The sequence below is a fragment of the Aspergillus flavus genome, chromosome 2, assembly GCF_009017415.1.
Source record: "Aspergillus flavus chromosome 2, complete sequence".
Classification (NCBI taxonomy): Eukaryota; Fungi; Ascomycota; class Eurotiomycetes; order Eurotiales; family Aspergillaceae; genus Aspergillus; species Aspergillus flavus.
The window spans coordinates 4,135,119-4,161,730 of record NC_092409.1 but is presented as its reverse complement, the minus strand read 5'-3'; the positions used below and the strand labels follow the sequence as shown (position 1 = coordinate 4,161,730).

At 47.5% G+C, this 26,612-nt stretch overlaps 8 protein-coding genes across 8 annotated transcripts; 2 read left to right on the top strand and 6 right to left on the bottom strand.

Annotated features, from left to right (window-relative positions):
* Positions 1-46: 46 nt before the first annotated feature.
* F9C07_2446 (phosphoglucomutase PgmA) lies at positions 47-1,844 on the bottom strand (the record flags this gene model as incomplete). Its single annotated transcript, XM_041289992.1, has 3 exons — positions 47-1,359; positions 1,420-1,721; positions 1,792-1,844. 3 exons carry the CDS (start codon positions 1,842-1,844, stop codon positions 47-49), a joined length of 1,668 nt encoding a protein of 555 aa, XP_041143161.1.
* Positions 1,845-4,439: 2,595 nt separating this feature from the next.
* F9C07_2447 (putative RNA exonuclease Rex2) lies at positions 4,440-5,083 on the bottom strand (the record flags this gene model as incomplete). Its single annotated transcript, XM_041284852.1, has 2 exons — positions 4,440-4,967; positions 5,036-5,083. The coding sequence occupies 2 exons, from the start codon at positions 5,081-5,083 to the stop codon at positions 4,440-4,442; spliced, it is 576 nt and encodes a 191-aa protein (XP_041143160.1).
* Positions 5,084-5,874: 791 nt separating this feature from the next.
* F9C07_2448 (uncharacterized protein) lies at positions 5,875-7,762 on the bottom strand (the record flags this gene model as incomplete). Its single annotated transcript, XM_071510955.1, has 3 exons — positions 5,875-6,279; positions 6,330-6,667; positions 6,721-7,762. The coding sequence occupies 3 exons, from the start codon at positions 7,760-7,762 to the stop codon at positions 5,875-5,877; spliced, it is 1,785 nt and encodes a 594-aa protein (XP_071363921.1).
* Positions 7,763-8,750: 988 nt separating this feature from the next.
* On the bottom strand, positions 8,751-11,748 carry F9C07_2277843 (uncharacterized protein). The gene is made up of 7 exons (XM_071510259.1): positions 11,375-11,748; positions 11,200-11,299; positions 10,978-11,142; positions 10,863-10,924; positions 10,090-10,804; positions 9,917-9,974; positions 8,751-9,846 (listed from the first exon to the last, which is right to left on the bottom strand). Exons 1-7 carry the CDS (start codon positions 11,715-11,717, stop codon positions 8,890-8,892), a joined length of 2,400 nt encoding a protein of 799 aa, XP_071363920.1. The 5' UTR covers positions 11,718-11,748; the 3' UTR covers positions 8,751-8,889.
* A 2,107-nt stretch (positions 11,749-13,855) lies between these two features.
* Positions 13,856-16,826, top strand: F9C07_1283180 (sugar and other transporter-domain-containing protein). The gene is made up of 8 exons (XM_041289968.2): positions 13,856-14,159; positions 14,223-14,297; positions 14,375-14,638; positions 14,702-14,727; positions 14,789-14,879; positions 14,928-15,934; positions 16,003-16,117; positions 16,185-16,826. Exons 1-8 carry the CDS (start codon positions 14,089-14,091, stop codon positions 16,405-16,407), a joined length of 1,872 nt encoding a protein of 623 aa, XP_041143157.1. The 5' UTR covers positions 13,856-14,088; the 3' UTR covers positions 16,408-16,826.
* A 625-nt stretch (positions 16,827-17,451) lies between these two features.
* On the bottom strand, positions 17,452-20,084 carry F9C07_2452 (putative beta-N-acetylglucosaminidase; the record flags this gene model as incomplete). Its single annotated transcript, XM_071510956.1, has 3 exons — positions 17,452-17,826; positions 17,892-19,965; positions 20,026-20,084. 3 exons carry the CDS (start codon positions 20,082-20,084, stop codon positions 17,452-17,454), a joined length of 2,508 nt encoding a protein of 835 aa, XP_071363919.1.
* Positions 20,085-21,005: 921 nt separating this feature from the next.
* Positions 21,006-23,154, top strand: F9C07_2100249 (autophagy-related protein Atg22B2; the record flags this gene model as incomplete). Its single annotated transcript, XM_071508914.1, has 9 exons — positions 21,006-21,255; positions 21,317-21,356; positions 21,410-21,892; positions 21,946-22,070; positions 22,126-22,320; positions 22,398-22,636; positions 22,674-22,769; positions 22,827-22,910; positions 22,963-23,154. 9 exons carry the CDS (start codon positions 21,006-21,008, stop codon positions 23,152-23,154), a joined length of 1,704 nt encoding a protein of 567 aa, XP_071363918.1.
* Positions 23,155-23,634: 480 nt separating this feature from the next.
* Positions 23,635-26,426, bottom strand: F9C07_2130438 (MFS transporter). The gene is made up of 3 exons (XM_041289979.2): positions 24,939-26,426; positions 24,637-24,870; positions 23,635-24,574 (listed from the first exon to the last, which is right to left on the bottom strand). Exons 1-3 carry the CDS (start codon positions 25,419-25,421, stop codon positions 23,672-23,674), a joined length of 1,620 nt encoding a protein of 539 aa, XP_041143154.1. The 5' UTR covers positions 25,422-26,426; the 3' UTR covers positions 23,635-23,671.
* Positions 26,427-26,612: the final 186 nt, after the last annotated feature.

Below are 26,612 nucleotides of genomic sequence, written 5' to 3'. Positions count from 1 at the left end.
CAAGGCGCTTGTGGCACAATATTTACAAACATCAAATCATTGTCACTTAAGTGCGGACGTCAGGCTCCTCGCGGCCGATGAACTCCTTGAAGTTGAGCAGAGAGAGGGCGAGAGCAACGTTGTCCTTCAGGTACTCGGACGCAGTCAGGCCAAACTTGCTCTTGTCGCTCTCGTACTTCTCAATGTACAGACGGATCGTGGCACCGCTGCTGCCGGTGCCGGACAGACGGACGATGATACGGCTGCCATCATCGAACTTAGCGTACAGGCCCTGGTTCTTGGACACGCTGCCGTCCAGGTCGGTGTAGGAGAAGTTGCCCACATCGGTGACCTTGCGGCCGGACACGGTGGAACCGACGAAGCTGTCCTTGTTGGCGACCTTGTCAGATAGGATAGCAATAACCTTGTTGGCACCATCGCTGTCAACGTTCTCGTAGTCGTAGCGGGTGAAGAAAGTACGGCCATAGGCCTGCCAGAAATCGTTCTGGATGGATGCAATGCTGGGGGTCTGGTCCGGCTTCTCCTTGGCCACACCAGCGATGATGTTCAACCAGGCGACGATGGCCCACAGACCATCCTTCTCACGGATGTGGTTGCTACCAGTACCGAAGCTCTCCTCACCGCAGATCGAGATCTTCTTGTTGTCAAACAGGTTGCAGAAGAACTTCCAGCCGGTGGGCACCTCGTAGCTCTGCAGACCCTGTGCCTTGGCAACCAGGTCGACAGCACCGGATGTGGGCATGGAGCGGGCCAAACCGTAAACACCCTGCTTCTGGAAGTAGGGAATCAGCTTGGCGTGGTGGGAGATGATGGCCAAGCTGTCACCGGGGGACACAAAGGTGTTAGCACCGTAGATCATGTTGCGGTCACCGTCACCATCGCTAGCGGCACCGAAGTGGATACCGTTCTTGTCAACAGCCTCAACCAACTCATGGGCATAGACCAGGTTGGGGTCAGGGTGACCACCGTTGAAGTCAGGGCTAGGGACACAGTTCATGGTGCTGCTGCTGGGCAGACCAAGCTCGTTGACGAAGATATCGACGCCGTAGGGCCCGGTGACACCGTGCATGCCATCAAACAGAACCTTGAAGTCCTTGTGGGTGTTGAGGAACTCCTTGATCAAGTCGAAGTCGAAAATCTCCTTCATCATCTTGACATAGTCGGAGGTCGAATGGACAACCTCCACCTCCAAGGGGCCGTAGGTCTTGGAGCCAATACTGGAAAGATCAAGCTCGGGGATCTCAGCGTAGTTATAGGAGGTGAGGGTCTTGGAAGTTTCGTAGATCTTGTTGGTGACTGTCTCGGGGGCGGGGGCACCGTTGGACAGGTTGTACTTGATACCAAAGTCGGCATTGGGACCTATGACCTGGCGTTAGCTGAGGCAATTGCTGAATCTAAAGAGCTCCACGCTGTTCTTACCACCGGGGTTGTGGCTGGCAGTCAACAGAATGCCACCGGTGGCCTTCCGTACACGGATAAGATTACTGGCAGCGGGGGTGCTCAAGATGCCGTTCTGGCCGACAAGGAGCTTCTTGACGCCATAAGCGGCACTGATCTTAGCGATCTTCTGGATGGCCTCAGGGTTATAGTAACGGCCGTCGCCACCAATGACGAGGAAGGCGTCCTTGGCACCTTCAGGGATGGAGAGGAGGATGCTGGTGATAAAGGATTCGGAGTAGTTGGGCTGCTGGAAGACCTTGACCTTCTTACGAAGACCGGAGCTATAGAGGTTAGCAACGGTTCTATGGTCTTACAAGAATATGAGGTGGATAGAGATAGATAGAGACATACGTTCCCGGCTTCTGGTCAGTAAAGGATTGGAAGGAGACGGTCTGGATGGACATGGTGACAAGGATAGTGTTATGAGAGAGGGAGAAGAAAGGGAAAGAGAGAAGAAAAGAATAAGAAAGGAGAAGAAGATGCAAGTATATTATATAGGGAATTGAAATTGCTCACCGACAATTGGGGGAGGAGAGAGAGAGAGGGAAGATAAATAAAGGAGGGGCAACCCACTCAAGCTAAAACCATGCGAGTTGACACTCGCGCTGCCGTCATCAGCATGATTTCATGTATGTACACCTCAGGCCCAAAGGCCCAAATCAATGCCCCTCTTCCGCCCCACTTAACGCCGCTCTTGTTTTTTGCCCAGGGATCGAGGCCCCGCGCGTGGGGGCAACTGCTCCAAGTGCGTGCGCGGAAGGTACAGTACATCTATACAGTACAGGGTGAAAATTGTAGAAGTTTCAACAATTTAAATAATCGGCGTATCAATTTTCTATGCTTGGTATACTCACTTCAGTCATCCCCCACAGATTCGTATGGTCAGATATGAGCACTAATGTCACAAGATTGATCCAGGATCTCTATTGCAAAATGATGAAGGCCGTTTCCACATAAACATTGATATATCTCCCGGGCAGCTCCCAACCAGCGTTCCTTAGACTCTCTTGGCGCTCTGAGGCGTATAGTGGACGCCGACTTCTTTGAGAGGTTGAATCGTGGCCTGAAATCACCAAGATAGAAGGTTATTACAGGTATATTCCACTTCTTTGCGATAGCTAGAACATCTCGCATAGGAACATTTTCACTTTGGATAGGATTGCAAAACACAGGAGGAAACTCGCAAAGGTTTGGACCCCCAGCACGATAGTGTTCCTCTATGAAGCCGTCATCGGTAGACATGGGTGGGCTGCAGGAGGTCACGGAAGAAGGATATAGCGTGGGGCCAGGCCTGATCGACTCCCTTGGTATCAAATATAGGTTTGGCACTGCTGCTGTAGAGTCAGCAATGTGTCGGGTTGTTATGATTAAGTAAAGGGTGAGACGAGAAAGACTAGAAGTAGAAATCGTCTTCTGTAAATGGCCGTGGGCAAAGACTCGTATATGATAGATACTGGTAGTGACTTGCCTATAGATCAAATGGTAACGGGGGCATCCAAATTCTGTGTAGGTAGATTTGTTCGAATTAGACAAAATGCGAACCATACTCGAATATTGCAAGAGGATTCTAATTCTGGTAGTAGTTGCTAACATGGCAAGTGCCTTCTATAGAGAATAAGTCTGTATAGTCCAACAAAGGGCTATTCTCGTCCCTAGTACTGGGCTTATCCAAGCATGATCTACGTACAACTCGGTCAATGAAGGATATATTGAAACAGAAAAGCTTGCCTTTGATTTAAAAGAGAATCTCAGGCAAAGTGGCATCTTCTAAGCTTTGGGCCCTTTGAGATGGATAGATCTACCTATTACCACCTGTACCACGAGTTCACGATTGTCACAGAACAAACAAGTACGTAGCGTGATTCCGATAGTAGTCGAAAGCGCCTTTTTTGATGGACCGTTACAAAAGAGAAGAGATATAAAGTTCTCTCAATTGAACAATGGAGGGATTAAATACCTCACTCTTCGGAACAAAGAGATAAAAGCACCTCTAGCATCCGGCTCTGCCACAAAAGAGTAGTAGTAGCCTGAGCGAATACATTGGTCAGAATGGTGCGTGTTCATGAACTATCAGTGAGTGGCTTGAAGGCTCAGGTACCTGCACAAAGGCGGCGACGACACCCATGGAACGCGGCAAAGACCTCAGCTCGTCGAGAAACAATTAGCTAAATTTTAAAAATAGATCCGTGATAGAAACTATTTCTAAGACATTCTATTTATTATGAGTCTCCCCCTTTTCTACACGAATATCCACTTTGACGAAAGGTGAGAAGAAAATGCCAAATTATCCCTCTTCATCTACTTGATTGTTGGACAGGTCCCAATGGAGCTATTTTAATAGCTGCAGCTCTAAACCTTGGGACACGGACGGACCCCTTTGGATGATTGGGCCGTTTAACCCCGTCAGAACCATACATGGACAACTCATCGACCCCGAAATACCAATCGATGGGCTCTTTCACTGCATCTGCTGTCGACAATCCAGGAAGATCGCAGAGAAATGGTGGGAGGATGACACATGACACATCCTCTTATCACTTTTGCTTATGAATGAATTCCAATCTAGACCCCTCGGTAAGCCCTAAGATTGCAGGGAGTACTTCGTACCAAGTGATCAAATAGCCCCAATATGAAAGCAATAGCAATCTGTTTATCCTTTCACGTCACCATGACTGTGACTGTTTACATTTTCGAGATTGTGAATCAAGAAGTGATTAAATCGAGGTGTTATCGGATACACAGAGGGGTGTTCGCGGTACACTGCTTTCTGGCCCCACATTAACACAGTAGAGCAGATTCCGAGGGGCAGTCAGATATCTCCCTTGACATAGTTCATGGCAATGCGAGCCAGAAGGACAAAACCCCTGCTTCTAGAGAGGTGGCGTGCTCTGTCGGGTATAGTAAATCAACACAACCTACCCAAGCGTTGGCGTCCATACACTGCAGCAGTATTAATAGCAGCAGTGGTCAACTAGAAGTCCGTCTAAGCAGCCCTCTATTCATTTTCCTTCACTCCCAAACAGCCTCTCCTTATAGAATCGCATTTCCTCAATGCTTTCTAAAATATCATCCTTCGCCAAATGCACCTCCTTCTTCCTAGGCACAGCAGCCAACAACTCATCCGCAGCCCATCGTCTCGCTGCCTCCTTGAGGGTGCTCACATCCAAGATCCGATAATGCAACCATTCTAGGACCTTCGCATAGGGACCCCGCGACAAGAAAGCCTTGTCCGCATGTACGCTATTTCCCGCCAACAGCGCCGTGCGCGGCTGGGGCACATATCGTTGAATGTACGCCAGTAGCTCGGAGGCAGCAGATTCAGGTGTGACGGTGGAGGCGAGGACGGCGGCGGTTAATCCCGTACGGCCATGAGTGTCAATGCACCATTGTGACATGTTGTCCATGGTGGTCTTGGAGGCGTGGATGACGGTTTCGAAGCCGTGGGGATCGAGGAGTTGGAGGTTGGCGTCCGTGACGAAGCAGCACACTTGGATGATTTGGTCCTTTTCGGAATCCAGGCCTGTCATCTGTTTGTGTGATTGGGGCGTGTATTAGGTATCACAGTGGTGGTAGGGTCGAAGGGGAGAGTGCGTACTTCGCAGTCTATCCACACTAGTGGATCGAATGAGCGTGCCAATGGCATGTTGACGATGTTTTGTGTGTAAAATGTTATAATTTCACTTGAGATCTAAGAGCAAAAGGGTAAGGGCTTTTGGTTTAGAGACCTGTGTCCATCTGCGTCTTTTGGGTGGGTGGAAAAAATGGTGGGGGTGTGACGTTGCGGGGGGTAAATTTAAATTATTTAAAATACTATGTAGTCTCCGGACGATAAGATAAAGGGAAACCGAAAAGAAAAACTACCGAATAGGCGAACTGTTTCTTCAGGTTCGATCAATCGTATGTTTGCACCTTGCGTAATCCATTTATTCTATAGTGATTAACTTATAGCCCAGACCTTTTCCAAATACCACGTAAGAATTCTAGATCCTTGTAGGCAAAAGCCCTAGGACCATCCAGCATAAGGTAGTGCCAATACATGCACACAATCCAAAATAATCTCCATACCGTCGTTATCATCGTCAAGACGTTAAAAAAGAAGTAGTGAAAGTCCCAAAGCAGGTAGAAAAAGAAAAGAAGGAGAACCAACCAGGTGGCATTCGATCGGTTCACTTACGCCAATCCACCATAGTCATCAGGATAATCTTTTGAGAGTTTCCCCCAAATCCAAACACAACAACCAAAAGAGAAGAAATGTTGTCCACATACTTTGCATGCGCGCCAGCCAAAACAAATGAATAAGTAAAGCTCAGGATATAGATTATCGAAGATTGTCAGTTAGTGTTCCGACGAGGTCGTGATGGGAAATCCCTTTTGAAAGACATGTCGAACCCAATAAGTTCATATAACTAATAATATGTCATCGAGATAGTTTCATCACAGCTCTTCGTCCTCATTCTCCCGTGGGTCTGGTTTCTGGGGCTGGGCCTCAAAGGGATTGGAACTCGCCCCTGCAGTTTGATGCCCCTCTGAAGCGGCACTATCCAAAGCTCCGCTGACGGGTTGAGACAACCCCGATTCGATCCTCCGTCGCAGAGCGTTCTCATCCGCTTGGGATACACTGGCTCTTTGTTTCTTCAATGGGCTTCCCACGAACTCTCCGTTCAGACTATTTGCCGCAGGCTTGGGGACCTCGGGTATGCCGGCAAGGACTGCTGGTGCAGTTGGAGGGGTCGTGGAGATACTGGACGCTGCAGGAGTCTCTCCGGATGGCTGGGGGCTAGCGGTATCCGTTTTGGGGGTACTAGTGCCCAGAGATGCTGAGGAGTGCTGGCGTTTGAGCTGTATTTCCGTTAGCGCAACTTAAGGCAAAAGCCTTGGGTCCCACTTGCCTTGATCTTGCGAACGCCCTCAGCCAGTTCCCCCTGGCGTCTAATATCGTCTGGTGACAGATGCTGATCATCCTCCTTGGCTTCTTCATCGTCGGCTTTACCCAATATCGAATCATCGTCATCATCGTCACTGTCCATATCGTCATCTCCAGCGGTCTTGTTTTTCTTTCCCTTCTGCTTGTTCTCGGTGCTGTCACGGAAATTCAAGAATCCAACTGTACCACCGGGTTTCAAGGGTCCAATATTAGCGAAGTCCGGCTGAAGTGATCTGCGCTTTGCCGAGCCAGGAGTTTCTTGCGACTTAGGATCTTTTAACATGCCCATCTTCTGCAATTGCCCTATAAATAGTCAGTAGGGTAGAAGACATATCTTGAAGAGATGGTCGACATACGCTCTCCTCTATACATGAATGTAAAAATAGCATAAGGCTTGTCGGATGGATCAATACCAGTAACCGTTTGTGTGCTGATAGTCTTGGGATCGAGTGTCTTGGGCTTTGCAAAACTTGTTGTATGGTCGATATCTGCGTCTGTCCCGCCATTCCCGCCTTGCTGGGCTTCGTCGTCGTCATCATGGGCATCGAACTGTGGCGAGTATTCACCACGTTTGATTTCCCCCGAGGCCAGAACACGGAACAGAGCCACTTTGATCTGTCCTGCAGACTCAGGAATAGGGTCGTCGTCCGAATCGGAGAAAGACATGTCATCATCCGAAACGTCCTCAAGAGGTGATTTCGCGTCGTTACCATAGCGCATGATTCCCTTGTCATGCTTGTCTGCCTTAGCATCCATGTCCAGATCACCGGTGTCATCGACCGATGCACGCTTCAAGCGGCGTTTTTCCATCTTCTGCCGTCTCCGCTCAATCTTCGCGGCCACATCCTTACCCTCCAGATCTAAGCCATTGAGCCAGCGCTCCAACCCCACCTCACGGAAGAGGAACTCCCGTTCAGCAAGGCCACCTCCTTCGGACTCGGGAACACTGACCCATCGTGAGTTTACCCAGGTCTCCTCGCCTCTTCGGAGCAAAGTAGCGACCTCTTCCTTTTGTCGCCCGTCGAAGTAGATATAGGCTGCGACCGTCTCGTTCGGAGAGTTTGTCAGCGGCTGGTACGGTGCCACCATGCTACTATATTGGCCTCGCTCTGCCGTTTGGCCGGGAAGGCCCCCAACAACCTTGGGCTTAGGTGTGGGGTTTTCCGGTGTCGATTTCGGGGTAGAGTAGGGCACATCTTGTCCAGGATTCAGTAACGTGATTGAAACTGCAAAGGTGGATTGTTCGGGTTTTCCAATAGCTGAATCTGGTAGCTTCGGTGGAGGCACGGGAATGTAACAAGCTATGCGAGAGGCTCGGGATTGGCGTTGGATCGAGTACTCGGAAATAGGGCCGTCCGGAGTGTGTATACTCACGGCAAGACCCTTAAAGCACGGCATGATGGGGCGAGCGGTAGGGTGTATGTGAGCAAACTAATGTTCTCCGCGGTATCTTGCAGGGGAGAAAACTGTCCGAACTAAGTATGGTGAGAGTGATCGAAGGAGAGAAAATCGTGCGGTGGTGCGAAAGAGATGGCTTCCGGGCGTCGTGGGTTGTGGAGGCGGTCAGGGATATCTAGTGTGTTCAGACTGACACCGACAACCTCAAAGGGAGAGATCGCGAGAACGCAGTTCAAAGAGGCTGCAACTGGAGAGTGCAGTAGCGTATAACAGAGATACTCGGCACAAGAGCCAGGCAATTTAGAAAGCAAGTTCCTATTGCTTTATCTTCTTTGTGAGCAATTCACACAGGCAATCGTAGCTCGGCGGAGGGGGGTGGGAGGGGAAGAATGGGAATGGCTGGTTATGATGGACCAGTGGATCAGGATGAGCGTACCAAGTTGAAAATGCACGTAAAGAATGTAGGTACCAGCAACATGGAGTGAAGGTAATGATTCGACTTATAAAAAGATATCTGGTATGCCCGAAGGCCAACTCCCTTGTACAGCGTGACGGTGACAGAGGGTGGAAGGGGGAGAAGGAGAGGAACGAATGAGATGCGGAGGACTGGGCGATCGACAGCCGCCAGTGGGAACTCCTCCGCCTTCGCTGCTTTCCATGGTTTCGGTTCTGCTTAAACTCCCATGCAACATTCCTCTTGCCTTGGCGTAAGAATATACTAGTTCAAGTAGTATATTTTAACCACTCGAGTAACGGTGGATTTAGGCTTAACCTCTCTTTGTTTTCCTTTGTACGACTTCCTCAAGAAAATCCAGCACAGTTCCATGTGGGGTGCCCCTCCATAGGGAACTCTACCAGAGATTTGCTTTCCAACAATGCTGCAAAAGTAGATATAGCCGTTTTAGGAATTGCAGAGGTTTGTACAACTCACGGCTCGCTTTGTTGGATGACTATATATAGCACTCTATTATCACATCATTTCTATTTGTCTAGTGGATAGAATAAAAGTATCGCATAAATCTCACAACCTTTAAGACTACAAAATATCAAGAAAATCAATATTACATAGACCAACACACCGTACCTATTTGTGTTAAGATAGATGTAACGAAACGGTGTGGTCCCTCTCATATCCCACGCCGTCGCGCCTCCTCCATAGCTATATCCGCCAAGTCAGGAAAATCCCGGTTCAAACCACTGAATAGCAGCTCAGCCTTCTGTCGCCTTTTCCGCTCAATCTGAGCTTCTAGGCTTGAAATCTTGTCAAGGACCTTGGCATGGGAGTCGATTAGTGACAGCTCAAGCAGTCCGTCGGCATATTGGCGCAGAGCGCCTAGCTTCCTTTCAAGAGAGGGGATGTTTTCATCATCAATGGGATTCGGAATGTTTTCATTGTGATTGTTGGGCTCATGAGGATATCGGTGTGCAGTATTATCTGGCGTGGAAGAGAGTGAGATATGAGTTTGTACATGCGGACTGCGATGGAAACTTTTGTCCGGGGAGCTTCTGTCCTCCACGAGATCACTGATGCGGAGCTGCCCTTTTGAATTGAAAGACCCTGTCGAACTGCCGCGCATGGGAAGGCTGTGGGGAACTTCAACATCTGCAACGATATCCGACTTCCTATTCTGAGAGGGGTCAACACTCTCAGAGGAGTGTATAGCTTCATGTAACGACCTTTCGTGACCATCGTTGTTTGGCAACCTAGGTCGTTTTTGTCCCCGATGCTCCAAAGTACTCCGTGACGATGCGATCTGTGTAATAGAGACGGCTCTCTTGCCTCTCTTCTGGTCAAATACATTGTCCACGAAGCCGGCGATGCGACCTCGTGGATCAACAGGCTTAATCCGAGCTCGGATGGGCTTATCCTTGCTTTGGTAAGGGTGAGAGAAATGACAACAACGGCAGTTGCATATTTGCGAGCATTTCGGGCAAACCCACGGGACTTCGTTTCTGAGGAACCTAAGGAGATTTATATCAAAGTGCCTGTACAGACCACGATAGCAGAAGAAAGCCGAGCATTGGGAGCATGTTATTCCCTTCCAGACAGGATGACTGTCACGGCAGAGATGACAGAGACGTTCCTAGGCATCGTCAGCTTGTGAAATAATAAAGTTGTCGCAAAGACTAATCTATATTATCATATAAACTTACTGAGGATTGTCGTCGCGCTTCCACTGCTACCAGAGCTATGGCACCCAAGGTTTTTTGTCTAATTTATAGGTTAGCAATGATAATCACTTAGCCCAGCGAAACTGTAACTAGAGCAAACTGTCACACAGGCAAGCTAAGACATGCCGGTCTAACGGTGTTTTAGGGAGTCATACTTCGGTCGTCCTATGTCTGAGGCGGAATAGCTGCCTAATCTAGCTCGAGCGGCTTTGATGAGACTTCGGCAATATTCGCTCCGGAATAGCTCAGCCCAAGTATAGTCACCAACATGTCTGCAACTCCTTCCTGATACGTAACATGTTAAACAGAGGTCAAAATCTCCACACTGTTCACAATGTAAGTGTCGGTTCCATATCGTTAGTCCGCAAAAGTTACATTCCACCACAGCTCCTTGTGTATCCACAAGTTTAATAGGCACAGATGAATCGGACCCAGTATCCTCGTCGTCGACTAGCTGCTGAAGAATATCTACAAGCAGTTTCGTCTCTTCTGGATTGTGACTGCTGTCGCGTAGTGCATGTATTGGTATCAAGGGAACTCGACCTGTATCAGCATAGCATTGCTTTTGATATACAGGCTGAATATAATTAAAAAATGATGGAATTGAGGATGCATGCATGATGTTCCAAACCACCTTCGTCACCATGGAGCTGACATTCCATATTTGATGAGCAGTTGCTGAAGGAAATATCACCAAATCCCCAGGCTCTTGATGAGTGACATATATTGGAAAATTGGCGGTTTTCATTTGCGCAATGGAGATATTGGCCCAATCAGTGTGGGACGACTTTCCAAGTCCTTCCATAAACATGTCGTACTTTTCCTGTGAGGTTTGGTCTGTGCCAAAGCACAATGAACCATATCGGCTCCCTATTATATCAGGGTAAGCCTCCAAGAAAGACTGGTACTGTGAGTGTATTTTACATACCTTCAGACTCAATCATCAAATTTAGTGCAACTGTTCCACTAAAGCATCTGTGGAAACCGGACCTGAAACACGACGTATGAGCAAGCATCTCGTACTTTATCCGCAGCTTACGTACAAGGACAACTTGGTTCCAACGTAAGCCATCAACACTTCCGGGGTTATTTCTTTTGGTAATACTCGGAACAAGTCGAACGAGCCTAATTGTATTAAATAGGAAGGTAGGACAGCTTTTAACGCTCTGATCCACTCGGCAGGGCATTGAAGATCTTTCGCATAGAGCCTAATATGGCAGTCAATAACACATGTCACAGACTAATGGTGGCTTTCCTTGACATACGATTCACGGACGTGACCAGCGCGACTGTGGTCCGTTGGTATAAGATCACGCAGCCGCATCCTAACATCTCGACCAGTCTGGCAGTTCCGTACTGGAATAGCTAAGTAGAGTAAACCGAGAACAGTTGTCAGCAGATCTATATGGGATATCTACCCTGCAACCATTAGGTACATACCTCCCGAGGAAGAGGATGTAACCAAGCACCCATTGTTCAAAGTTGATGCGTCCCAGCAATCAATCTGGTTTAATCCACGAATCACAAACGGCTTCCCTTCCTGTAGCTTCTTTTCAAACCAGCCAGGGGTTTCATAGATGGTCTGGACCGGAAACTCGGAAAATGGAACAAACAGCTCCCCGGAACTCAGGAGGTCCTGCGCAGAGGGTATATTTGACTGAGAAAACTCCATTTTGTGGCGGATAGAGAACCCACATGACTTTCTATGTAAAGTAAAGCAATGAAAGCATATTTCCGGATATATGGACTGATGCCACGTCAGTGTCGAACTACAAACAAGCATCTCGGAACTGGATGTGGCGGTTGTTTCTCGCTGGTGTTGGCGCACGTGATTTGTTGCTACGAAGTGTTTTAACCGTTTAAGGAAATATAGTTGGACCGGGCCTGGGCTCAGTTCCTAAACTCAAGGCTATTTATAAAATGAAGGCACTAGCGTCGTCGTATCAGTGTTCTAACTCAGTTTAAACAGAATAATACTAGATGAATTAACTTATAAATATCAGGTCATTTCATAAAATCAGCCAGCTTGTACGACTATCTGTCCTCTCGGAATCTGAGCTTATTATATGGTTTAGCAAAAAGCGGAGAATTAGGGTAATCTGACTTCAGTGAGTTATCATGGGCTGTCAGATGATCTGTAATCTTCGCATATTAAGTCACTTAAAGCTGGTAAACCGTGTCCTCATAAAATGGGTACAAAGCGAAACCCCAGTCTGAACGGCAGACCACTTCTCTTGTGGCATATGTTTTAGTACGTTTAATTAACCTAACTTATGTAGATAAATACAAAGGCTCTGGCCAACATGATGAGTGATTATTTTGGTAAAACAAATAAGTATCTCGTTGTGTTTGTGATAATCCTGTTTCAGGTCGGCTGTAATAACAGGTCTTGTGCATGATACCACAGCAATATACAGACTGTGAGTATCTCGTAATACAGGAACAGAGACATCTCATTTCCAACCCCCAATGTTATCAGAAGATGAATATGTGATACTCCTTCACCTAGACTGTTTTATTTTGTTAATCCAATTTACTCCCTGACTTCGGTCATTCTGACGGGCTGTGAATCCACCTGGGGATTTCCAGGGTTTATTCTAACAAGTGGTTGATCACCTGTCTGCCCTAGGTACTGGTAAATCTATGGTTTACGCATTATGGAGACATTATCCTTATATTGAATGGGTTGTGATGACGTTCTCTTGTCATCTCGGAATAATCACCCGAGAACTTCCATCGTCTTTATTGTCGCATTCAAGATCCACGGCCGAGGAGTAAACAACAAGACGAAGGGAGGAACATTGAAAGGAAAAGAGAACGAATATGAAAAAGGGAAAAGGAGAAGAATAAGACCTCTTATCCTGTATGATATAAGTATGAACAACAAATGACTTGCTTGTTGTTATCGTAACTTCCAATCGCAATGTTCAACCGAACGTACTATTCTAAATCAAGATTAGTGCACCAAGTCAATCTCACTCGAATGACCAATCGCCAATCGTTCAAGGTCTGTAGTACACTTTATTTGTTTAGCCCTTGGCCCCGGCCAGACTCTTCTTCGCAATGTGCAGCTTCAAGGAGAGAAACGTAGCTTGATTGTCAATCCTGCCCATTCTACCAACACGTACGCGAACTGTAATTTTCATGTTATTGCTACCTTAGATCCTTAGTATTGTCTATGATTAGCCGATGAAAGAAGCTCTTGGCTTCTAAAAATTGAGTAGCCCGCTGTCCATGAAACTTCCTCGTCCGTAAGTTATGAACAGTATACTGGGCTTCGCGTACCTTGAACTCCAGAGGCATCTGCCCCATTAGAAATGCTTGGTATGTATGATTTATATGCCAGTACTCCTTGTAACCTGTCCATCTCACTAGAATGTCCTTATTATCTAGTTCTCAACGGTAGTCCAGATCAACATCTAGGGGTTGTAAAATCACCTGTAAGGGAGAAAAAATCCTCATAAAATAAATTTCTCTGTTCATTATATAAAGAATCATCAAATGATATACTGTAGGGTAGGGGTTTCTTGTGCCTTTGTTTCGTAGTGAGGCTCTAGAAAAGCAGGTGAAATTTGATAAAGTGGGTTCACAAGGAACACCCTCCCCGGTTGTGTATTGTACTGCTACCGGAGTAGAGTTGCAAACGGAAGATGAGGTGAGGAAAGAAATGTGGTCATGCTGCACCATACTACCAAGTAATACCTGGTAGTAATACCTTTGTCCAGGGACGCAGTGTCAGGGATGGATTTTCAGTGAGCAGTACGGGGTTGGGGGCTCCCACGGGGAAACAGCAGTGGAACCATGGAGAGAAAGAAGTGTTAAGTGACCAAGTGAATATGAACTAGTGTGATTGGGCATTGGTTACTCCTAACCCCGTCCGGGGAAGCATCACCTGCTGTGTTGGAGCCCTATTTCTCAGGTCTTCCATGACACCTTCCCCTTTTAGATCGCATGACACTGTTCTTTTTTCATGTCGTCTGCTTCTCCCCCGCACTTTTTCCTTCTTAAACCCTTTCTCTCCCCCTATTCCCATCTCCTCCCTTTGAAAAGTACTGCTACTTCTCTCTCACCTCAGCCATCAAAACTGTTAACCTCCCAACCGCTGTTTGGATTCACCTTTCTCTATACATCTTTCTCTTTTAGCCTCAGTAATCATGGATGACTCCAAAGTGAAGTCGGATGGAGACACGCCTCCTGGTGATCTGATGTCACAGGTGGAGCAACGGTTCGTTATCTCTTTCATCTATGGCTCGTTCACAAGAAGCCCTTGCTAATAGGTTCTGTATAGTCTCAGCGATGATCATGGCACTTCTGAGAAAGGGCATGTTGAGCATATCAATCTCAACAAGAATACTTCTGCCAAGTAAGCTATCCCTCATTTGCAGCTGTATTCACAGTATCTCCCTTTCTGTACGGATGGGAACTAATACATCCTTCTAGAATCAAGAACCCTCTTGCAGACTTGACCCCCGCTCAGGTTCTTCAAGATGTTGAGCACTTCGCCAATGAGCATGGGCTTCGAGACATCCTCGATCATCTGAAGAAGGGTGCTCTTATTGCGAGGGACCCAGACAACTTTGAAACCGTTGAGAACATGACTGATGACGATATTACTGTCATTGCTAGAGAGACTACCCACAAATGGCGCCAGCCATGGCCGCTCTATTTCACCATTGGTCTTTGCTCTATTGGGGCTGCCGTCCAGTATGTATTTGTCGACTCACTGTCTATTGCTTCTCCTTATGATAGTCGCTAATCGTTCTTCAGGGGATGGGATCAGACGGGAAGTAATGGTATATATCTTTGTCGCTAGTTCATTGAGACTGAACGTCTATTTACCTCCTTCGCTTATAGGTGCCAACTTGTCTTTTCCTGATGCCCTGGGTATCCCGGAGAAAGGTGCACTCAAGGCCAGAAACCAGTGGCTTGTCGGTATTTTGAACTCGTACGTATTACACATTTCCATATGCTCATCTTCTGATATGGAAACTAGGGCGCCTTACCTCGCAACTGCGTTTGGAGGCTGCTGGATCTCCGACCCCCTGAACAAGTACCTGGGTCGTCGTGGCGTTATCTTCATTTCTGCTATTTTCTGCTTGCTGACCCCAATCGGCTCTGCCGTTGCTCAAACCTGGCCTCAGTTATTCGTTACTCGCCTCTTGATGGGTATCGGGATGGGACTGAAAGGAGCCACAATCCCCATATACTGCGCTGAAAATACCCCTGCAAACATTCGTGGCGGCCTGGTGATGTCCTGGCAATTGTGGACTGCATTTGGAATCTTCCTCGGGACTTCCGCAAACCTTGCTGTCAAAGACACGGGTGCCATATCCTGGCGCCTGCAACTCGGCTCAGCTTTTATCCCAGCTCTTCCTCTCACTCTTGGAGTGTTCTTATGCCCTGAATCCCCTCGTTGGTATCTCAAGAAGGGGCAAGTCAGGAAAGCATACCAGTCGCTATGCAAGTTGCGTAACAGCAATTTACAGGCGGCCAGAGACCTCTACTACATTTATACCCAGATCAAGATCGAAGAAGAGCTTGTTGGTAAACATGACTTTCTGGTACGTCTTGGTGAATTGTTCACTATTCCGCGTGTCCGCCGTGCAACCCTTGCGTCATGGACAGTCATGCTTGCCCAACAGATGTGCGGTATTAATATTGTGGCGTTCTATTCCTCGACAATATTTGCTCAAGCTGGGGCAAATGTGACTGAAGCATTGCTTGCCTCTTGGGGATTTGGTCTGATCAACTTCCTGTTCGCCTTTCCTGCTGTGTTCACTATCGATACATACGGACGCAGGGCCCTCCTCTTGTTTACCTTCCCGCAAATGGCCTGGACATTGTTGGCTGCAGGGTTTTCCTTTTACATACCGCAGGAGCAGACTGCACATCTAGCTTGTATCTCCCTTTTCGTTTTTATGTTTGCGGCATTCTATTCAGTCGGCGAGGGACCTGTTCCTTTTGCTTACTCTGCCGAGGTTTTCCCTTTGTCGCATCGAGGTGAGAAACCCGCCGTCGAAGAGTGCGGAGATGGTTTACTAATTTGAATATTCTATTTCATTACATAGAGGTTGGTATGTCCTTTGCTGTGGCGACAAACCTCTTTTGGGCGGCCGTGCTCGGCATCACATTCCCACGGATGCTGGCGGTTATGTCACCAACAGGAGCTTTCGCCTTTTACGCGTAAGTTATCCCTCAAATAGTCCTGCTTGGAGTTTTATCAATCTGCAAAGATCTGACATGAGAACAGTGGCTTGAATGTTACAGCATGTATCATGATCTTCTTCTTAGTTCCAGAGACTAAGCAGCGCACCCTGGAGGAGCTGGACTACGTATTTGCTGTTCCTGTCCGTATGCACTCCGGCTACCAGCTCAAGAAAGCACTCCCATACTGGGTCAAGAGATATATCTTTCGACGCAATGTCAAGCTGGATCCTCTGTACCAGTTTGACCACGTAGCGACGCATACCTAAGGGAAGAGGTAGGGCAGAATGTCTCTCAGATTGAGAAAACTAATTTATTACCTTACCGGGATAGGAGTTCGAGACGATTTACTGGTAGCTGTCGTTCCAATTCTTTCGACTGTTTAATATAGGATCTTATGGCGTGTATGTACCAGGTCATGGGTGGTTATGAGGTTAACGCTCGCCATGTTTTACTAGTTTCATCAGCGTATGTGAAATGGAAAATTGCTTGAATGGTTGTTCTTTACCTAGTTAGTCATTGAGAGATAATGAGCGTTGATCTATCTTGCTTTGGTCCCGCAACTGTAAAGAGGTACTTCTGGGGTCTCTGTATTGACCTTGGCTCGCCTCTCCCCACCCGCGTTCACTCTTCCCAGGGTAGAATGCGACTTGGGCTTCCACAATTTCGTGATAGCACCTGAGAAACTAGGTCAAATGCTAATCGCAGGGAGCCAGGAACTGAGAGAGTGTAATGTTTCTATCAAAACTTGGCATGCTAATGGTAAGTATGAGAGGGAAAGGACATTCCTCACAAGGGCAGCTCAAACAATCAGACAACTGGTTCGCATTCACTAGGAAAAAGGAACAGTTATTTACTGAAAACTCTCAGGAAGAGTGGATTTTTTTTTTCAACAACTTTGTTCGTCTTTCCACCTTGTATCCTGCTGACTTAGGGACATTCTTTCCTCGTACCGCCACTACAATGCGATATACCACCAGCTGCAAAATATGAACCTTTAGGGGGTATAGAATCTCCTGGAAAGCCTTTCTAAATGCCATTGTATGGTAATACATGTTTGCTAGGCCTGCGAACTCTCCACACTCGTCTCGCGGAATGGCTCTGAGATGGTAATGAAAGATATCCCAACTACTATAGCGATAGAGGAGTCTACTCTAGCTTTTTATTTCGGTTTAAGAATACCTTTATATACGTTGGTTCCTGGAGATAAAAATGGGACCAATGCGTCCTCAGTGCACAAGAGTTTAAGACTACATCGCAAATTTCACGGTGACAATTTCGTTGCATCTTTGAGAGACCTTTTTATATCATTTTCAAGCGTCAAGTTGCATCGCCCCCGTTCGGCAACTCCACCAAACCTTGAACCCGAGCTTCTCATACCATCCTTCGAGGCTCACCCAGTCAACAAAAACTCCTTCAACTCCTCTCTGCTTCATATCTTCGATCGCATGGCAGAGTAAGGCAAGCCCAACTCCCTCCTTGCGATAATCTGCGTCGACACCGACACAACCGATGAGGCCGGTCTTGGGCCCACAGAGAGAAGGGAATGCCCAATGCGGCTTGAGCATAGGAGACTCATGGGAAAGCATTAGTGTCCAGCCCACTTGCTTCCCGTTGGGGTCAAATGCGGTCATCACACTAGACGGGTATTTGCTAGGGTCAAGTTTATGGAACATCTGAACCCAGGCCTATGAAAGTTATCAGTACGTTATAATACGTCCAGAGATGACAAGAAGTATATTAAAACACATACTTGGTTATATGAGAAGTTCTTCTCCTGGCCAACAAGACATTCTTGGTAGTCGGCAGTTTCTAGAGGACGGAAGGTATAACCTCGCTCCTTAGCTCGAGTGACGTACAGCTCTGGGCTTTGGAATTCTTTGATGTCTTGATAGAGATCAACAGACCGCGGGACTGGGGGGTTTAGCTGGAATCCCCGATGGACAAAGAATTCCTGGACCTCCGTCGGCAGGTCAATGGGAAGCCCAGGCCAGAAACGTGGGAATGTGCTTCCCAGTTCTAGACGGGATTTCTTGAATGTTTTCTCCATCCAAGCCCGACACTCTGCAAGTAAGGCAGTCCCCACTCCCCGACCCTGTAATTTCGGATCAACCGCAAGTGCTGCAAGTTGGACACAGACAGTATCCTGCTGGGCGGCTACGAAGAGGAGGCAAAATCCAACGACTTTGGACTCCGGGTAGCTTGTCCTAGCAACGAGATGGTGTGATTCGACTGGAAGAACATGAGGCGGAGGCGTTATCGCTTCAGTTAAATTGTCTGCAGATACTCTGTAACTGGGCAGGGCTGCGAGCCATACATCATATACCTGGGAAAAGTCAGTTGCAGCTGCGTATTGTTGTACTTCAAGCCAACGTGGTGCAGGCTTTTCTGGCCCAACAGGTAGAGACCCCTTTGCGAGATGCGGCCTAAAGAGAAGCTCCACAGCTACTGTAAAAGCCTCTATCGTTGGCTCGTAGGTAGCGACGTAGGTCTGAATAAATGAATCCTCCAGAAAGTCATAAGGATTACAGAGTGCCATAGCAACCATTGGACGATTGTGGCGCGGCAGTTCGAGACCCAACGTTCTTTGATATGCCGATTCCCGTGCATTGATAGACGCGAATATGACCACATCTGCAGCGTCGACAAGACTAAGCTGCTCAGTCGATAGACCCATTGGCCCGTATTGAATCTCGAAGGCTTGGTTATTCCATTGTTTAAGAATATCGAGATAAATGGAGGCATTATACGATCCCTTTCTGCCCAAACCTTCCCCATCCACTGCACCGCCAGCCGGTGTCTTGTCACCCGGAAAGAGAAATGCAATCTTCGACGAAGGAGAGAGGGGAAGGATACTCTGTGTATCGCGCACAAGAGTGACCGAGCTAGAATAGGCTTCTTTCGCTAACTTTGCGCCCTTTTGCTTAAGAGACGTAAGCCCATTAAGGCCCTGTGACTTGAGCGCTGCGTCCCAACTCAGAAAACGGGCTTTTAGTGCAGTCACTCTGCGACAAGCTTCCTCCAGACGCGAAGTTGGCACCTTTCCGGATTCTACAGCCTCGCAGATCTTGTCGATAGATCCTACCTGGACATCATAAGTGTGACAGACCATAATGCTGTCACAGCCAGCTCCTAAAGCGAGGACTGCCCCCTGCTCAGTACCGTATGAGGCACGGATACCATCCATCTCTAGACAGTCTGTGATCACCATGCCATCGTAGTTCATATCCTTCCGTAGTATATTCAAGGCTTTAGCAGAAAGTGTAGCAGGGAGATGACTATCGTCAACAGAAGGTAGCGAAATGTGGGCAGTCATCACTGCCTCAATACCTTCAGCTATAGCTCTGCGAAATGGTCTCAATTCACATTTATCTAGCTGTTCTCTCGTCTTAGAGATGACAGGAAGGCCATAATGGGAGTCCACAGCAGTGTCTCCGTGCCCTGGGAAATGCTTGACGCTGGGTACCACCTTTTGTTCTCGGAGTCCTTGGGCAGTGGCGCATGCCAATCTTCCCACCAATCCAGGATGGTCTCCAAAACTGCGGACTCCGATCACTGGGTTTAGGGGTTCTGAGTTAATGTCGCACACAGGAGCATAGTTCATGTTGATCCCAAATAGTCTCAGCGTCTCGCCCGTGACGGTGCCGACTTCCTTAGCAAGCTCCGAGGCATAGGTCGCTCCGAGAGCCATAGGCCCCGGGAGTTGAGCGGCAATAGGAGGTGAAATCCGAGTGACCAATCCATTCTCTTGGTCAATACCGATAAATAAGGGATAATCATGCCCAGCTAGCCTCGCTTCTTCTTGTAAAGAGTGAGTTAAAGACTGGCTAAGAGTATTAGCGCTGTTGATTTTTGGTGTTTATCCTCGTATGACTGGAGCGACCTACTTGCAACTGGGCTGCATCGCTGATGTTTCGTTTGAAAAGGACAATGCCCCCCAAACCATATTCGTGGATTAGGGTTTTAATCTCGGGGCTGGGAGTGAGGCCGTGAAAGCCGACCGCAAAAAGCTATACAAAGGTGGGACTTAATTCATTGTTCATGGGCGGTGTCTGTTTGAAAGACATGTTAGGGAGCCATGCTCGTACCTGGCCGACTTTCTTGCGCAGATCTGTGGATTGCATCTCAGCAACTGCTGAATGAGGGGCTGAAGAGAGTTGGATGGTGGTGATGGGTGGAGCAGTAGTTCCGTTGTTATTAAATGGCTAGTAAGGAGACCCACGCGGGGGGAGGGGATCTAAGCATCAGTCCATTAGTCAGGCCAATAAGAGTGAACATATAGAAGACTAGTAGGAAGTAAATTAGAAACTCGGATGTATCTTGAAGTAGGAGAGAGCGAGAGAGAGAGAGGTGCAATACAAATCCAAAGTGGAAGATACAATACATTACACTAACATACAAGTCATACATGACATACAGGACATACAGCCCCTGTTTTGTTGATTGATTGCCTTAATCATGTTCAGGCAAGACTTTCAATTCACGTGAACTCATCTACAGAAGGAAATTATTCAACGAATAATAAAAACAACACCGACACCGACACCAGTGAGAACTGGTAAAAAAGAACTCTGGCGATACATCTCCTTCATTGCGGGGTAGAAAGAAGGCAGATCAACGAATCCGATTCGACGGGTAATTTCTTTAATGAAGAGGCCCTATTCTACCATCTACTACTCTTACCAAAGTACCACTGTAGCATCCCACAGGATACTACTATCTCTATCGCCGTCTCATCTTTGCTGTATCTCTCTACAATCCTTACTGATCTACCCCGTCCTTTCGTCTATTCTCAACTCAATAACCCCACACATCCTTTCCGAAACAGGGCGGCAAGGAAAGCTTTATTCCTTGCTAGACGATCGTCATGTCACACGACGATCGCAGTGGGAATCAAGACGTCTCTTCGATGGATTTGAGCGTTACTATTAACGAGCCTGCTCAAGAAAGTCCTGACTCTACCAACAAGGCCAATGTCATTGTTCAGGGTTTAGTACCGCAGCAAGAGCGGCCTCCCTCAAGGGATGAGCTTGACCACCTTTTCAGAGCCGAGGAGGACTACGACCAGCCAACAACGACCCGGAAAGAGTTATGGTCTTACTACCTTTACTATAATGGTGAGCTCGTTGAGGTGTCTTGCTTCTGGTCCTCCCTGACTTGGATTGCCTTGGTCTTCAGGTGATAATGGAGTTGGCCCTGGTTCTTATTCTCAAGCACTGTAAGCGCGCTGGACCGGCACTATCATAGTGAGGACTAATCGAAGTTCCTTAGATTCCAATGGGCCCTGACTGGTGCGGGCTGGCAGCCAGGGACTGAGCCGCACGAACCTTGCACAGCGTCATCTGCGTGTGTGGTTCCTTGGGCTGGAGGCACTCTCTCCGTCTCGTCAGTCGTTCTCATTGCCAATGGACTTTGTTTTACTTTCATGACGGTGATCTTTGTTTGGTTGGGCAGTGCCGCAGATTATGGCTCCTTTGGCCGCTGGCTGCTCTTAGTCCTCACCGTGGTCTGTTGGGCTTTGCAGTACGGTATGATGGCAATCAAGCATCCCAATCAATGGCCTGCAGCGATGGGCATGTACGTGGTCGCATATGTTGCTTATGGTGCAACATTGGTATTTTACGCCGCCGTTTTCCCTCGGCTTGCGCGTTTCATGCCTCACGTCCGCAAAGCCCGTGAAGAAGATTTGCGCGAAGACAAAATCACCCTGGACGAGTACGACGCGATAGAGTCGCTGGAAAAGAACCATATCAGGTTGTGACCCTATCTTATATCTACCTTGCTGAGTAGGTACTAATGAAACATAGCAACGTATCGACTGCGCACAGTAACATTGGATACCTCTTGACACTCGCCCTCAATTTGAGCGTTTTGCTGCCGCTCCAGGGAAACAACTATTCAAACAATCTTGCTTTATGTCTAACAAACTCCTGTAAGTATTACCTGAGCTTATATTACCTCCATATATCCTAACTAGCGGTCTTTAGATTGGGTCGTCCTAGGCTTGTGGTGGTTCATTTTTCAGCAGAAGCGTCCTGGTCCCCCAGTCCCAAAAGGCTCAAGCTATGCAACTATTGGCTTCAAACAGTTATGGGTAGCGCTCCGAGAAGTTCGATCACTGCCACAGACGTTTCTTTACTTTCTTGCTTACTTTTTGCTGGCCGATGGACTGAACACGACTGGTACGGTTCCTACTGTATATCCCACGTGTCAAACTGAAAAAGCCCAAGAACACAGCTAACGAAGTCTCACGTAACAGGAACACTCGTCAGCATAATCCAGAACAATGAGGTATCCTTTTCGTTCCTCCAACTAACATATCTTGGAATCGTCCAAGCAGTAACCTCGACCATCTCGACCTTCGGATTCTGGTATATCCAGAAATACTTCAAAATAAGCACTAAGCGAATGTTCCTTGTCACAAACTTCTTCAGTGTGTTCATCCCTTTCTGGGGTATGTTAGGCTTGTGGACAACGCGCATCGGATATCATCATCGGGTGAGTCAATTCGATACGCAGACTATATTACTTTAAGATCTACAAGTCTTTCACTAACAAGATACGGCCAAAACAGTGGGAGTTCTATTTCTATAACGTTGTTTTTGGTCTCTTTCAGGCTCCATACTATGCCGTACGTTCGTGTCTCTTTCGGAAGTTCTGAGGTTATAATCATAGTAATCCAAAACAGTACGCTCAAACAATGATCAGCGAGCTCATGCCCCAAGGATACGATAACATGTTTTTCGCTCTATTCGGCATCACCAACCGTGCCGTAAGTCTGCCATTCACTGCCACATCGAAGCGTACTAATAGTGTCCATCTAGTCCTCGATAATCGGCCCGAACGTCATCCAAGCCATCATCAACGATACACAAAACAATTGGATGGGGTTTCCGTTCCTATTTTCTATTTGTACTGCTGCCATGATCATGATCAGTTTTGTAGATGTGGAGAAAGGCCGTGAGGATGGGCGAAAATTTGTGCAGAAGAAAAAAATGCTTCGGGGGCTAGGGTAAACTAAGTATCGTAACTGAGTGCAAGCGAAGATTATTCTTCTACTACTAAAGAAGATACCGCGACCAGTGGAGTATTCAAAGCGTATTATATCAACACCCGTATTGAGAGTTGTTGCATATCGAAACTTAGCGCGTGTACCATTATCCTGCAGCGCGGAAGAAGAATATGAAAACAGGCTGCTGCTCGTGTTAACGAGAAATATCTCACTGTCTCTCAATTAGGTATCTAACACTAATATAGATTATGACTATGTACAGGGAGAACCAAATGGGTATTCACAAAGCCAAACGCCATACCATAAAACACAAGAATAACAATATATACATTAAAGAAGTGGTCTAAAGAACGCCAAAAACCCAAGTACTTTTGGATCTATCCCATATAATCCTCTATTTGATCATGCCTGGCCATTAACCACGATTTAAATATGTCTTTGCACCGATGTTTCCTTCTTTCCTCACACCTTTTTTTTTTTTTTTTTTTTTTTTTTTTTTTTTTTTTTGTGGAGCACCAAGTCTATACATTTTCGCAAGGTGCTTCTTTTGCTCGCGTTTGTTTCTGCTCATATTTGGAATCGATGGCTTCGCGCCACTTAGGGCCGTATTCAGCCGTTAGCCATACTAAGGCCCCAGCAATGACCAGAAACAAAGCCGAAACTGTGTTGAACCAGCCCACACCCATTGCCTTGGTGGCTGGTAAGACGACGCCGGTGCCTAATGCGGCAAAAACATACCGGAAGAGGTAGTTGCCCGCGATGACCTCGGCACTGCGGCCCTTATCGTGCATCACGTCAAGGCAATAGGTGTTGATACTTGGGAAACAGAATAATTGTGCGACGCCCTGTAGGAACATGGCGATAATGGGGACGGGGATGCCGCCGACTTCCTGGTCGAGTGTCCAGCCATAGACGAGGATGCAACCCGGGGCGACAACGCACACGAATGCTAGGCAAGAGCGCAGCCGGTCCTCTGGGATTCGGAGGCCGTTGCGACGTTTGATGTATTTTCGAACAAAGTAATCGGCCCAGCGACCGCCGACGAAGGTGCCAGCCAAGTAGCCAGCTCCTGGAGCAAGGTAGAAGAGACCGCATTCAATGGGGCTGTTTAAATGAAAACGAGGGTTGAGGATGTAACGAATGGGAGTTAAAAGAGCGTATTGGTTCCAGACTAGGGCACCGGCGGCTAGACCGGTGATGAGGATGTTTGGGTATGAGAAGGTCAGGGTTATCACACGAACAGGCGACACACGCTGCCAAAGTAGCTTGCTCTTTTCGGGAAGACTCTTCCCGGCTAGATCACCATCAGTTTTAGAGTGTATCGTCTCAGGGAAGAGAAAGATGAGCATCAAGGCGGAAAACCCGCTCATCGCAGACAAAAGCCAGAAGATTACCCTCCATGATCGGAAGGTCACAATGACACCCTAAGTCTTCATATTAGCCACTACCCACTAATTCATTGATCATAAATGGGTTCAAGACATACTCCGAGGAAAGGGCCAGCCGCAGGTCCAGTCATGCTTCCTGACAGAAGCCACACCATTGCTGATGCTCGGCTACGAGGCTCATACACATCTCCAATGGCGGAGCTACCGACAACAAGGAAGGATGTCCCTTGGAAAGCAGTGAGGATACGGAAGACGAAGTAGGCAGGAAGATTTGGAGACAGGGCCGTGGCAATCGTAAAAATGAAAAAGAGAACGCCGCTTACGACAAAGATCTAAGGGGAAAGACTAGTCAGTGGAAGGCCGTAGGCAAAGAATCCTAAAGAATAGAGGTGAAACTTACAGGGCGACGGCCCCAAACCTGACTAAGAGGACCCCAAACTAGAGAGGCGACTCCCATGGACGTCAAATAAAGTGCATTGCTAGCATTGATTATATCCCCCGTCGTGTTAAAGGTCTTGGATATCTCTGGGACTGCGGCCAGGATGGCTGTTGACGAGATAGGAGCAAGAAAGGCACAGTACGAAAGGATAGAAACAATGATAATTTTTCGTGCGGGTGAGAACCGTTTATATTGTTCTGCATCTGTTTCTTCAAAGTCATCATCGTCTGCAACAGCCTCTTTCTGCAAATCAGGGCCTTGTTTAGATTGCACAGGAACAAGCGTATTGGGGGTGCCAGGGGGTTGTCCGAAGTCTTCCCGAAGAGCTAGATGCTCCTCTGTGGCAATTTGAGTGGTAGCAGAATTGAGAGACGATCTGTCCGACATTGTCGGGATTTCTCGCTCATGGACAGAAACAGTCTTGACAGAAGCAGACTTGAGCATGTTTCATGCCAACTGCAGGGACAACAAGGGAAAGACAATGTTCAACTAAAGAATGAAAGTGTTTGGACTCCTTCGGGAATTAAGCACTGGATCAATGAATGAACAACTGTATAGAAAGATTTGACATTGAATTGTCTTAGAGGCTAACTGGAACGAGCGACAGGGCAAAAGCCAAGAGAAATGCAATGAAAAGAGAGACTGAGAGCTGGAAAAGGGAAATCTGTTTTGAATACAGTGCTTCAATGAGCAGACATATTGACATCGCTTGCATCTTAAATGAACAAAATCGGAAAAGGAGACAGATCCCCCAATGCTCTTTGCATTGCGCGTTTTGCAGAATAGAATTTCATTTTTAGCACGACTATCATCACATCATCAGCCTGAAGTGTGGCCAGACCATGCAGCCGAATGGGGCCCAACTCGATATCATTGGTGCCTGAGTGCTCAGCGCCCAGCAGGAAGACAATGTGAAGAGTAGCACATGCTTCTCAGGGCGACCATAGAAATACCACAGTCCCCATACAATGCGCCGAGCCAATGATATGCCTGAGACCTAGCCACGCCCATGGCCACTATAGGTTCGGGAGCGGAGCCGCAGGTCTATAGCTTGGCCCAAGAGTGGGAACTGGATCGACATTGCAGTCCAACTAGACCCCTGGCTGACCAACGGCGCAAACAATAGGCCGAAAACCACGCGTGTTTCCGTGAAGTAATTGTTTCATTCGGCGGAGACGGTAGCAGGACCCGTTTGGGGTTCTAGGAGTACACGGCTTTCCGATAGCTCCCGTTACCCATCGGTTCTTGACTAAGGAGGATCCGCGACCAAGTGGAGCCGCCACAGGAGCTGTTCAGGAGGATCATCACGATGGGACCGGGATGGGCTTTGAGACGACCAGACACATGACGACCCAGCTAATGTGCTGGAGTCAGTTTTGACGTGCTCTCGCTATTGTTCATGTGGTATGAATTCAAGGAGAAAAGGAAAAAAAAAAAAAAAAAAAAAAAAAAAAAAAAAAAAAACAAAAAAAAGACTGAGTCTTAAAGGTCCACTGATCACCATACACAGTAATCTGGTTGGTCTACTTGTTGGCTAGAACAAGTTTCCGTCACAAGGACCAGAACATCATACATCAAAATCAGCCCCTTTCGCGTGTTCTTCCATTTCACCTTTTACTCAAATCAATAGACCTT